Below are 12726 nucleotides of genomic sequence, written 5' to 3'. Positions count from 1 at the left end.
AGTTGTATTTGTGGTAGAAGCAGGAGTAGTCTTTGTAGCTTTCGTTGTAGAGATTTTAGTTGTCTTTATAGATGAGACAGGAGTTGTGTTTGTATTTGAAACTGAGGTTATCTTTGAAGTTGAAGCTGGGATTGTCTTTGTTGTAGAGGTTTTTGTCGATTTTGTAGTTAAAACTGGAGTTGTCTTTGAGGTAAAAACAGCCTTGGTTGTAGAGATATTAGTTATCTGTCTAGTTGAAATTGGAGTTGTCTTTGTAGTTGACACAGGGGTAGTTTTTATTGTTGTGATTTTAGTAGTCTTCGTAGTTGAAATTGGAGTTGTCCTTGTAGTTGACACAGAAGTAGGCACTGTGGTTATTGGGATTGGTGTTGGTGTTGTCACTGTGGTTGTAGTCGGTATTGTGCTACAAATTGGTAAATTGGGAGACGTTGTACAAAGGTTACTTGTTTCTCTAGTTGTCAATGTGGTTGTAGTCGGTGTTGTCACTGTGGTTGGAGTTGGACTTGTCTTTGTGGTTGACGTTGGAGTTGTCACAGTAGCTGTAGTGCGACAAGGTGGTATGTTAGGATGTTTTATGGAGAGATCTCTAATTGTAGTTGTGGTTGTTGGCATTCAAGTTAAAGAGCCTTGCCTTAAATGAATTTGCCGTAATCTATCAGGAGCACATTTAACCATATCCATGCAAATTGCGAAAATTGCAAGGGCTAGCAAAGACTGAAAGACTGATAATTTCTCTAAGAAGCTTTTGTGTTGAAATTGATTTTTGAGTTCCGACTTACCACGGCGAGCATGTGAGAAGTACTTTTTTGTTTCGTTATGGTTAGCTATTTATATATAAGCTGACAAAGACATAATGTGGGTATGTGGAATATTTGCTTTTCTAATTGTTTTTACTGTCAATTAACTACTATCTCAAAAAATGACAGCAAATGTGATATATATATCGACCATGGACACTAATGTTGTCTTTGGTCTTTATATTTCTAGCAAATAGCGCTTCTGGCAGGTCAATGTTTTTTCTATTCCACACTGATATACTTTTGTTAATGTATGTGTAAATATTGAAGAAAACAACTTTTCGTTTGAACTTGCGATAAAAGAACTCTTAAATCCAACTTTTGTTAGCTGTGGATCTTTCAACTTGGGGAAAGCTCATTGGGTTGTCTTTGTTTTAGAAATTCTTGTTCTTTGTTTAGTTGGAGATGGAGTTGTCTCTGTGGTAGAAACCGATGAAGTTTTTGTAACTTTTGTTGTAGAGATTTTTGTTATTTTTGCAGTTGGAATTGGTGTTGTCCTCGTATTTGAAAATAATGTTGTCTTTGGAGTTAAAAGCGGAGTTGTCTTTGTGGTAGAGACAGGTGTTGTCTTTGTAGTCTCTGTTGTAGGGATTTTAGTTGTCTCTGTAGTTGAATAATGTGTTGTCTTTGGAGTTGAAACTTGAGTTATATCTGTGGTTAAATCTTGGGTTGTCGATGTTAGTGTGTGTCGTAATTTATCAGGACCGCATTTTATCATCGACACAGAAAATAATTAAAAAAGACCAGCAAAAACCTGAAAGTCTTATGTAATCTAAGAATTTTTAAAGGAAAAGTCTATTCCTACGTTGTCACTTACCATATCGAGCAACTGAGAAGCACTATTGATTTTTCGTTGTACAAAGCTCTTTATATAAGGTCCTACAGGGTCGCCGTTAAAGAAATGCATTTTGAAGCAGGGCAATCACTGATAAAAGATTATATTTAATTTCAATTTAAAATATAGTATTTTTCTAGCTAGAAAATGTATATTCAGGCAAAATGTGGCATAGAAAGTATATATATTCTTGAGCAGAAAGATGAGCCGAGTAGATCGAGACATTCTTCTCTGTGTGAACGCCGCAGTGTCAACACAAAGTTTTGAAATTTGAAATATATATTATACTGTCCTATAAAATTCAAGTGCAGAAGGAGTTTTATCACTGTCGGCATCTCGTCCTACTTATATAATAATTGTATTTGCGAAAATATTATTAAAATGTGGTAAGAGGCTGTTTGTTGTATTGTGCATTAGGAAAGTTGAACTATTTGGATACAACCCCTAGCGAATTTTACCCATTCGTGTGCTTAAAAGTTTCGTAGGATTTAATAAAGAAATCTAAAAGATAGTCAAGAATTACCCTTTAAGAAGTAGAGACGCTGCTTAATAGGCTCAACAAGCTACATATATATGTATGTATTTTTACAAAAGGAAGTTTTATTACGCAGGGCAATGCAGGTAACACAATTGTTGACCAACACAAATCACAACATCATATAGCTGTCATAGGAATAAACGGTCAAAATTTGAGTTCTTTGAAAAAAAAAAACGTTCTTATTTCTCGCAATATCTTTATGTTGCATCTTATATACTAGCAAGTTCTTCCTATACAGTACAATACGGCTCTGCAAAACTGAAAAAAAAAATAGCTGATATATGTATGTCTGCAAGTAAATTATGTCTTCAGCACTGCGAACATAGCATTTCTTAATTGTTTCTAACTTGAAAATTAAACAATTTTTGGACACTCCGAAAATTAGGTGCCGTTCATTTGGCTTATAGCTCTAATGAAAAAGGCTCATAATGACAAATCGGTTGCTAGAAAATATATTTTTTTAAATAGTTTTAGTTTACACATATATTTAAAGTTTAGACACAGATTAATGCAATTAAAGTTTCGTTTAAAAATGTTTATGGCTGATTTAATTTATCTTTCTTTTAAATGCTTTTAAATGTAGATCGCTTTTTATATATTCTTGTAATCATACAATTTTATGCGATTTCAGATGTTGTTTGACTCAGAGCTTTCCAATGGAAGCCAAAAGGAGGAGGTAGTGGTGGGCGGGGTGGAAATCCAGGTAACGGTCTTAATGGATGAGCTGGTTGCGGCGGTAGGTGGGGCGGCGGCGGTAGGTGCGGCGGCGGTGGTATAGAAAGCACCGGCAAAGGCGGTATACCCAGAACCGGAGCCGGGAGCGGACGCAAAGGCAGCGGAAGAGGAAATGAAGGTATATGGTGATTATGAATGTGGTGATGGTTGTGGTGCTCGTGCTCTCCTCCAGAACTAGTGGGGGAAACTGTGGTTGTCACTGTCCTTGTAGTCAAAGAAGTTGTGGTTGGAACTGAAGTGGTAACTGCGGTTGTTGGGATTGTGGTTGGCATTGGTGTTGTCACAGGGGTTTGTGTTATTACTGTGGTCGGGGTTGGTATTGTCACTGGGGTTGGAGTTGTCACTGTGGTTGGCGTTGATGTTGTCAGAGGGGTTGGCGTTGGTGTTGTCACTGTGGTTGGAGTTGGTGTTGTCACTGGGGTTGGAGTTGTCACTGTGGTTGGCGTTGATGTTGTCAGAGGGGTTGGCGTTGGTGTTGTCACAGGGGTTGGTGTTGTTACTGTGGTTGGCGTTGGTGTTGTCACAGAGGTTGGCGTTGGTGTTGTCACTGGCGTTGGTGTTGTCACTGTGGTTGGCGTTGGTGTTGTCACTGGGGTTGGAGTTGTCACTGTGGTTGGCGTTGATGTTGTCAGAGGGGTTGGCGTTGGTGTTGTCACTGTGGTTGGAGTTGTCACTGTGGTTGGCGTTGATGTTGTCAGAGGGGTTGGCGTTGCGGTTGTCCCAGGGGTTGGTGTTGTTACTATGGTTGGCGTTGGTGTTGTCACAGGGGTTGGTGTTGTTACTGTGGTCGGAGTTGTTACTGTTGTCGGCGTTGGTGTTGTCACAGGGGTTGGCGTCGGTCTTGTCACTGGCGTTGGTGTTGTCACAGGGGTTGGCGTTGGTGTTGTCACTGGGGTTGGTGTTGTCACTGTGGTTGGCGTTGGTGTTGTCACTGGGGTTTGAGTTGTCACTGTGGTTGGCGTTGATGTTGTCAGAGGGGTTGGCGTTGGTGTTGTCACAGGGGTTAGTGTTGTTACTGTGGTTGGCGTTGGTGTGGTCACAGAGGTTGGCGTTGCGGTTGTCCCAGGGGTTGGTGTTGTTACTATGGTTGGCGTTGGTGTTGTCACAGGGGTTGGTGTTGTTACTGTTGTCGGCGTTGGTGTTGTCACTGGCGTTGGTGTTGTCACAAGGGTTGGTGTTGTTACTGTGGTTGGAGTTGTTACTGTTGTCGGCGTTGGTGTTGTCACAGGGGTTGGCGTTGGTGTTGTCACTGGCGTTGGTGTTGTCACAGGGGTTGGCGTTGGTGTTGTCACTGTGGTTGGCGTTGGTGTTGTCACTGGGGTTGGAGTTGTCACTGTGGTTGGCGTTGATGTTGTCAGAGGGGTTGGCGTTGGTGTTGTCACAGGGGTTAGTGTTGTTACTGTGGTTGGCGTTGGTGTTGTCACAGAGGTTAGCGTTGCGGTTGTCCCAGGGGTTGGTGTTGTTACTGTTGTCGGCGTTGGTGTTGTCACTGGCGTTGGTGTTGTCAAAGGGGTTGGTGTTGTTACTGTGGTTGGCGTTGGTGTTGTCACTGGGGTTGGTGTTGTCACTATGGTTGGCGTTGGTGTTGTCACAGGGGTTGGCGTTGGTGTTGTCACTGGCGTTGGTGTTGTCACTGGGGTTGGTGTTGTCACTGTGGTTGGCGCTGGTGTTGTCACAGGGGTTGGCGTTGGTGTTGTCACTGGCGTTGGTGTTGTCACAGGGGTTGGCGTTGGTGTTGTCACTGGCGTTGGTGTTGTCACAGGGGTTAGTGTTGTTACTGTGGTTGGCGTTGGTGTTGTCACTGGGGTTGGAGTTGTAACTGTGGTTGGCGTTGTCACAGAATTTGGTGTCGTTACTGGGGTTGGTGTTGTCATTGCGGTTGGCGTTGGTGTTGTCACTGGGGTTGATGTTGTCACTGGGGTTGGTGTTGTCATTGTAGTTGGCGTGGGTGTTGTCACTGGGGCTGCTGTTGTCACTGTGGTTGGCGTTGGTGTTGTCACAGCGGTTGGCGTTGGTGTTGTCACAGGGGTTAGTGTTGTTACTGTGGTTGGCGTTGGTGTGGTCACAGAGGTTGGCGTTGCGGTTGTCCCAGGGGTTGGTGTTGTTACTATGGTTGGCGTTGGTGTTGTCACAGGGGTTGGTGTTGTTACTGTTGTCGGCGTTGGTGTTGTCACTGGCGTTGGTGTTGTCACAGGGGTTGGTGTTGTTACTGTGGTTGGAGTTGTTACTGTTGTCGGCGTTGGTGTTGTCACAGGGGTTGGCGTTGGTGTTGTCACTGGCGTTGGTGTTGTCACAGGGGTTGGCGTTGGTGTTGTCACTGGCGTTGGTGTTGTCACAGGGGTTGGTGTTGTTACTGTGGTTGGCGTTGGTGTTGTCACTGGGGTTGGTGTTGTCACTGTGGTTGGCGTTGGTGTTGCCACAGGGGTTGGCGTTGGTGTTGTCACTGGCGTTGGTGTTGTCACAGGGGTTGGCGTTGGTGTTGTCACTGGCGTTGGTGTTGTCACAGGGGTTAGTGTTGTTACTGTGGTTGGCGTTGGTGTTGTCACTGGGGTTGGAGTTGTAACTGTGGTTGGCGTTGGTGTTGTCACAGGAGTTGGTGTCGTTACTGGGGTTGGTGTTGTCATTGCGGTTGGCGTTCGTGTTGTCACTGGGGTTGGAGTTGTTACTGTTGTCGGCGTTGGTGATGTCACTGGCGTTGGTGTTGTTACTGTGGTTGGCGTTGGTGTTGTCACTGGGGTTGAAGTTGTAACTGTGGTTGGCGTTGGTGTTGTCACAGGAGTTGGTGTCGTTACTGGGGTTGGTGTTGTCATTGCGGTTGGCGTTGGTGTTGTCACTGGGGTTGTCTGTGTGGTTGACATTGGAGTTGTAGTGCGACAAGGTGGTATATTAGGATGTTTTATACAGAGATCTGTAATTGTAGTTGTGGTTGTTGGCATTGTAGTTAATGAGCCTTGCCTTAAATGAATTTGACGTAATCTATCAGGAGCACATTTAACCATATCCATGCATATGGCGAAAATTGCAAGGACCAGCAAATACCTGAAAGACTGATAATTTCTCTAAGAAGTCTTTGTGTTGAAATTGACTTTTGAGTTCTGACTTACCATGGCGAGCATGTGAGAAGTACTATTGTGTTTCGTTATGCTGAGCTATTTATATATAAGCTGACATAGTCATAATACTGGTATGTGGAATATTTTCCTGTCTAATTGTTATTGCTGTCAATTAACTACTATCTCAAAAAATGACAGCAAATGTGATAAATATATCGGCCGTGGATACTAATGTGGCCCTTGGTCTTTATATTTTTAAGCGAACTGCGTTCCATGCTAGGTCAATATTTCTACTATTCGACACATAACTACTTTTGTTTATGTTTGAGTTAGCAATAAAAGAACTTTCAATACACGGCTTTTGTTTACCTGCAGATTTTTCAATTTGAGGAAACGTCATGGCAAAATATAAAAATAGGTAATAGTGTAGGTATACATTCTTGAAGTTGTCGGATTTGAAGTGTTCTTTGCTTTATAATTCCCTTTTTCAAATTATGTAAATTGTTTACTGTCGAAATGAGGAACCGATAAGCAAGCCTTGAAATAGTATTTCCAAACATAGCATTACAAATCAACATTTTTTCATAATTCTTTTGGCTTCTGCTCCATTAACATCTATACATGTTTGTGTAAGTTTTTATGACTGTCTGCAAGCATGTGAGTAAATAATTTGATTTAATAAAAACATAATAATAATTCTGTCTTATTGCAGGCTCTAGTCTTTTGTGTGGTTAAGCATTTGTGATATCGTCTGTGTGAACTTTAGGCCTCTGACAATCGAGAGCGCCATGCAACCCAATCAATACTCACAACATTCGTGTGCAAATATGCAGTTCCTATATTTGTGAAGAATTTCCATCTAGCGTAAGAATCGAATAATGGTTATTGGCGTTCATTTAACAACAATTAACTTATTTCTATTAGCAATAGCCGTGATGTGCTCTTCTTGCTACCCTAGCTGCACTCCCTGTTGCAGTCCGTGTTGCAGCCCATGCAGCAGCGCCTGCAGTAGTCCCTGCTGTGTCCCATGTTGCAGTCCGTGCTGCAGTACCTGCTGCAGCCCCTGCTGTAATCTGTGCTGTTATATATCCTGTGACTGCGCATGTTGCTCAACATGCTGTAGTCCCTGCATGTATCCATACGACTGCAATGTGTGCTGCATTGACAATGACTTTTGCTGCTAGGAATATCTTCAGAATCAAATCTAGGTACTCGCCCAAACTTCAACTTGAGACTAGAACTAAGCTACTATAAATATGTAGACATACAACCCAAATTTTCAGTAGAAATTAAGCAACATAAAATAGAAATGCATAAAATATGTAGTTCTTTCATTTCAGCTTGTCAGAAACCTTAAATCTAAACTTTGTGATATAGTCAATATATCCATGCTACAATATATTGCAATATAAACTAATTGACACAGCTCCCAACCAGCCATTTGCTTTTATATTTACATATAAAGGAGGCACTTCTTCTATTCTCCTGATGCATTGTCAATTTTATGCAAAAGCTGTTAGCCGCTGGGCAAGTTTTGGCCATGGATACGCGCACGGCCCTTCAATTTGATTTGCTGAATCGCAAGTTTGGCTCGAGTTTTTTGGCATGGAATTGGCTTTAGGTCTACTGAGTTTCAGACCTCCGTGTGTTGGTCTACGCTAATGGAGCTTGGCGTTTGCACAGCGCTGCAACGTATACCATTTTTTCAATTTCACAGTTTATTAATCCTGTTTAGTTCCTCTTAACGTAGCTACCTGGTCAAATTTGCATTTGCCAATGGCTTACAGTTTTAAACGCTTGAAAAATTAAATTAAAGAAAATAAAAGAAATTTTAAAAACCCCAATTTAAATCCTGTTTCGATTATTACACTTTTTCAATACAACATCATTTAAAATGTGACTTAAATGCACAAATCGGTAGGTTTAGAGGGAATTTTAAAAATCTGTTTTATTTTTGTAAGCCGAAAATGAAACTATAATTACAAATTATTAAGGTTAAATTATAATAACTTCTTCGGAGAATCTTTTTGACTAGCCGAATAAATATAAATATTTATAAGAATTTTGTCAATCTTACTATATAAAATGCTCAATTTTATTTAAAATTCTCTTTAAATTTGTCCATCACATAATTAGATCTTTTGATAATCGTCGCGTTTATGCATATTTGTTAACGCATCTCTCAGTCATATATAACGTCTATGTAAGAGGACCTGCAGCTTTAGCTGGCACTTGGACTATATAAAGCTACGCACAGGTAGTACATAGTCATAGCTCAAAGATATGGCAAACCAATTAGCCAAAATGATGGCCAGCTTTGTTTGACGTTCGTGTGGGCTGCCCAGATTCGCTTGCAATTACCAGCCACAAAACAACAACAAGCCCAACAGATTTACTTGGCTGATGTGAAGGCATTGAAGTCAACTTTAACAACGAGTCGCACTCAATGCAATAGCTCACCTTTCTGCCCTATAAGCAGGTGCAAGCCCAAACACATGACGCACTGTGACCAGAGCATTGAAATGTAACAAAGCTGGGCCAAACACACAGACCCCAAGTGGTTAGAGTAAAGTTCAGAAAATGAAATCCGTATTGTTGGATAGCTTCATGTACCGCAGAGTGTGTGTGCCATTGAACTCTGACCCACATGCTTTAATATTTAATCATATTTCTTGTTCACTTCAAATCTATCGTTTTAATTGATTATATGTATTTTCTATTCGAATATATATATTTGCTTGTATGTACGACTCGTACATTCATTTTTACAGTGTTGTCAGAATAGAATAAGTATTCTATCGATATCTTATTCTTCGATATTTATTTAAGTAAGTTTATCTTATTATACTAAGAAGTTGATAAGCGAAGATCAGGGCAATTTTATATTTTATATAAATTGAATTGTCTATTAGATGTTTCTATCTAACGATATATGTCTACAAATATTGAACAAATATAATCTTTTGGTTCCTTTAGAGTTATGCCAGCCTAAAGCAACATGGAGCTTCATAAATTCCTAATTTGAGCATCCGCAAATTTTCTAAGACTCCCTTAAAGGACGAGACCCATTAGCAGAGTTTCTCGCAAAATATTCTGGGTCATTTAGGCTGTAAATTAACATTCGGGCGGGCCCTTAAGTGAGACACTTTCAAGAGGTGGTTTAAATATTTATCAAAACGAGTGAAATTATTAACTACTGAAGGCAATTAATCTTAATTAAAACGATGCCACAAAGCGTTGCATGAATTTCGTATGCAGCCCGGGTACAAGCTGTGAGTCCAGTCTTAAGCCTGTGCCGGTTGCCTATTTAGAATGTCCAAGGACTGTCAGCAAATCAGGTGCACTACGTGATGTGCTTTCGATAAAGTGCACGAATAAAAGAAAATCGCCGAAAGGAAAAAAAAAAGAGAGAAAACTTTTAATGCGCTTAGGCGACGAACGATACACAGCAGAAAATGTTGAACGGTAAATGGTAAACAAAATCAGGAACAAGCCAGACCACAGAGCTGCCAGCACTTAAAATCCTCCTTCTGCCCAGCCCTCAAACACCATCCCAACCATCCAAAACGAAACCGTGCGTGAGCAATTTTTCTAAACGAGACGCCAGGTAAGAAAGACCAGGAGCAGCAGCACGTTTCGGGTGCGATTGCTGGACATGGTTGCTACAACAAGATGTTGATAATGATGATAATCATTATCATCGTAATAATGATGATGATAATGATGATGGTCGGTTAAGGATTATTTAAGTCATACCGAAGTTTTGCCATCTAAGGTGGGGCCAACCTTTTCAACGAACATTAAATATTACAAAATACTTAATGCACTTTTCGTTAGGGCTCAATTTGGTAGGTACTTAATGGACATTAGGCTGGATATTTCGCTAATGAAGCGCATCGTTGTGCATTAGGTGACATTAGTTAGGATATGCTTGCCAGTAACACGTAATTTTCAGAGTACATGGCCGAAATTCACTTTCAATTTCCATTTTATTTTATTCGATTTTCGAAAGAAGCAGCCATGCTCAATTGACAAGCATATAACAAATAACACTGAAACTTGATTATTATCGATATGTTTGGGAAGACAACTAATTTCATTGCTTCCAACGAGCTGAGTAGGCCAAAGCTATAACCAAATACAAATTTTTACCTAAGCTACAATAAAATTTTTATGTTGTCACATCTGCTACAACCAGATACAATTTTGAATCAACTGTTAGGAGTTAGGCAAAATTGTTAAGCGTTTACAAAGTGCCCATCTGTAAATTAAAAAGTTCCGAATGGCCGCCAAAAATATTAATAAAATTAACAGTATGAGCCTTTTTGGCTTAGCCCAAAGACTACCAACAAGTAAGTAATTTATAGATAGGGCAGCAGATTCTAATTCAAATTGCAGCTCCTTATTCAGGTTGCGCTTCCCATCGTTATGTGACATCTTTTAAGCAGTTGAAGAAACCAATAACCGAACCCGATTACTCTAAATTCATAAGCAAAAACTCTGCAATAAGTCTGATTAATGAGGAAAGATCACGAAAAAGTATGCCCACAGAGAAACGGCTTGAGACTCATCTGGCTGCCGAGCAAGTCCGCAAATGCAATGAGATACTCAAGGAGCACTATCTACAGAGGCGGAAACTGCAAGAGAAAATATTGAGCGGAGTAGACATACAGGAACCTACTTTGTCAAAGAAACTAAAAGATCTCATGGCCCACGAGGCTGTGAGCTCAACTAAAAATCATTATAAAGTCGAAAATCTCAGGCGGTTTAATGGTATGGAAAACAACCGCTGCCTAGTCGACTGTAGGCCACAGACTAGTGGCTTTGTAAGGCGCTGGCACATGAGAATACCAGCACGCATGCTAAGTGAATATGATCAAAAACATCTAAGTGAATTGGATATGACCATATTGAGCAAACGTGGCCGCAAAGTAGACAAAATTGTAAAGCCTCCCGAAAAAAAACATCAAGCAACACCATCGCCCAACAAAAGCAATGAGCCAGAAAATAAATTATTTATGGAAAACAGTAAGAACCAAAGGATGTGGCAAATAGGTAAATAAAGCTTCCAAAATATTACAGAACATTAAGCTGGGCTTGGTTGGGACAATACATATTTTTTAGCTTGATCTGCAACAAGAGCTTGAATCAATAATAATGTCGGAAGTGCAGTTGCATATAAATAATAATGTTGGAAGTGTAGCTTCATTCTAAATGAAATTCCCTTATATCATTTCAGGTTCTCGTAAAATTCCACGTTTGGACTAATTGGCTACCCTACATACGATAGATAGATATTTATAAATTCGAAATTTTACAAAAATTATTATTTTGGCTACCGATATTTTTAAATTTGTTTTCACGATTCAAAGAAATATAATATTCCGTGCAAATTGAAACGAAACTCCTTTTAATTATGTCATATTAAAAAGTAGGTAGAACAATAAAGCTAACGTGAATAAGTGTAATAGTAGAATTATATTCCAAAATATATCTGCTAAATTTGGGGACCATTGGATTAAGGCCATCCGAATAGACTAACCTTTAAGAAATACCGTTAAATATCTATACAAATTCCATTGCCATTATAGCCTTCAACAAATCGTTAGGAGAGAAACAAATATTTTGCTCGCCCATAAAAGCGAAATAAGACTTTTGTACAAGCATAAGAAATATAAATTTCAAAAGATTGACAACCTTTAAGTAGTACATCCTGCACAGCCTCCCCTGGGCCGCACAAAATGTTGGCAGAACAATTAGCAAAACATTTGAGTGCCCGGCTTAACGCACCACTTAGCCGCCGAGAAGTGCACATAGTAGAGGCGCCCATTTAAGATGAAGATGCCATTGCCGCACAAAGATACACCTACACAGCCACACATAAAACATGGTCGAAAAAATTAATTAAAACTTACCTCAATGAACTGACAGCCAATTAAAGTTTACGCAAGAGACACGACAACAAGTCGAGCAGCAAGAAAAACAGCTGAAACGTGGCACAGAGTAGACAGAGGGGTGGAGGTGAGGGCTACAGGGGGTACAGACGATGAGCAAATGTAACGTTCAACGCGCCATTAAACGCGCTGCAGATCAGTGGGTGGCCAGCGGGGGCACAGCAGAGTCATAGGGGAGAAACCGTTTATTGGCCAAAAGCAAACAAACAAAGGCCAACAGAGACCAACAGGCAAACAATAAGCAGCAGCCGAGAAGCTGCCGCAGCAGCAGCAGAAGCAGCAGCATCAGTGAAACAAAGGCAAAAGAGGCAAACGAATAAATACTAGAAAACAAAATGGAGTGCGCCCCACCCCCACCCCCCGTTCACGATGGACAGGATGTGACTTGTTTGCCTTGGACTTGAGCGGCAGCCGCTGCAGCAGCAGCAAAACAATTAACAATCTCCGTTTGTCGTAATTGACTCAAATGAGCGCAAACAATAAATAAAACAGTAACAGTAACAGCAACAGCAACAACAACAACAAGAACAACAAGAGCAAGAGCAGCAGTAACGGTAAAGGGAACGGGAACGGGAACGGGAACGGGAATGCTAACGGTAACCGTAACGGGCAACGGCAGCGGCAAAGATAGCAAAACAATGCCAAAAACCGTTGACAATGACGATGGCGACTTTGCCGCACGAACGAAAATATCCTTCAGCTAGTGATGTGAGTTTGAAGATTAAAAGTGTAAGATGGGAGATCAGAATACAACCCCAATATATGTATCTCTAAAATATGTATGCACATATTTTAGTCTAACTGCTTCTGATAT

General features: G+C 40.6%; 2 protein-coding genes and 2 long non-coding RNA genes across 5 annotated transcripts; 2 read left to right on the top strand and 2 right to left on the bottom strand.

Annotated features, from left to right (window-relative positions):
- Nucleotides 1-3079: 3079 nt before the first annotated feature.
- LOC116651412 (putative uncharacterized protein DDB_G0282133) lies at nt 3080-5841 on the bottom strand. Its single transcript, XM_070208951.1, has 2 exons — nt 5808-5841; nt 3080-5748 (listed from the first exon to the last, which is right to left on the bottom strand). The coding sequence occupies exons 1-2, from the start codon at nt 5839-5841 to the stop codon at nt 3080-3082; spliced, it is 2703 nt and encodes a 900-aa protein (XP_070065052.1).
- A 620-nt stretch (nt 5842-6461) lies between these two features.
- On the top strand, nt 6462-7277 carry LOC26530676 (uncharacterized). 2 transcript variants are annotated; one of them, XR_001450110.3, is made up of 3 exons: nt 6462-6615; nt 6671-6822; nt 6883-7277. It is a non-coding gene; the product is annotated as an uncharacterized lncRNA (long non-coding RNA). The 2 variants fall into 2 exon arrangements; XR_011416740.1 differs by having other exon boundaries at nt 6573-6587.
- Nucleotides 7278-9245: 1968 nt separating this feature from the next.
- LOC116651441 (uncharacterized) lies at nt 9246-10017 on the bottom strand. Its single transcript, XR_004304440.2, has 2 exons — nt 9715-10017; nt 9246-9620 (listed from the first exon to the last, which is right to left on the bottom strand). It is a non-coding gene; the product is annotated as an uncharacterized lncRNA (long non-coding RNA).
- Nucleotides 10018-10089: 72 nt separating this feature from the next.
- On the top strand, nt 10090-11362 carry LOC26530728 (uncharacterized). The gene is made up of 3 exons (XM_015173358.3): nt 10090-10310; nt 10357-11013; nt 11198-11362. Exons 1-3 carry the CDS (start codon nt 10241-10243, stop codon nt 11224-11226), a joined length of 756 nt encoding a protein of 251 aa, XP_015028844.1. The 5' UTR covers nt 10090-10240; the 3' UTR covers nt 11227-11362.
- The last annotated feature ends 1364 nt before the right edge of the window (nt 11363-12726 follow it).

The sequence above is a fragment of the Drosophila virilis genome, chromosome 4 (genome assembly GCF_030788295.1).
Source record: "Drosophila virilis strain 15010-1051.87 chromosome 4, Dvir_AGI_RSII-ME, whole genome shotgun sequence".
Lineage (NCBI taxonomy): Eukaryota > Metazoa > Arthropoda > Insecta > Diptera > Drosophilidae > Drosophila > Drosophila virilis.
This window is presented reverse-complemented; position numbering and strand designations above follow the sequence as displayed.

Bases quoted from the DNA above. Each gene is read 5' to 3' on its own strand.
- LOC26530728 (XM_015173358.3), top strand. From the start codon at position 10,241: ATGGCCGCCAAAAATATTAATAAAATTAACAGTATGAGCCTTTTTGGC. The intron at 10,311-10,356 runs GTAAGTAATTTA...TTCAAATTGCAG, and splicing joins AGCCCAAAGACTACCAACAA to CTCCTTATTCAGGTTGCGCT. The intron at 11,014-11,197 runs GTAAATAAAGCT...ATATCATTTCAG, and splicing joins CCAAAGGATGTGGCAAATAG to GTTCTCGTAAAATTCCACGT.
- LOC116651412 (XM_070208951.1), bottom strand. From the start codon at position 5,841: ATGCCAACAACCACAACTACAATTACAGATCTCT. The intron at 5,749-5,807 runs GTATAAAACATC...TCAACCACACAG, and splicing joins AACTACAATTACAGATCTCT to ACAACCCCAGTGACAACACC.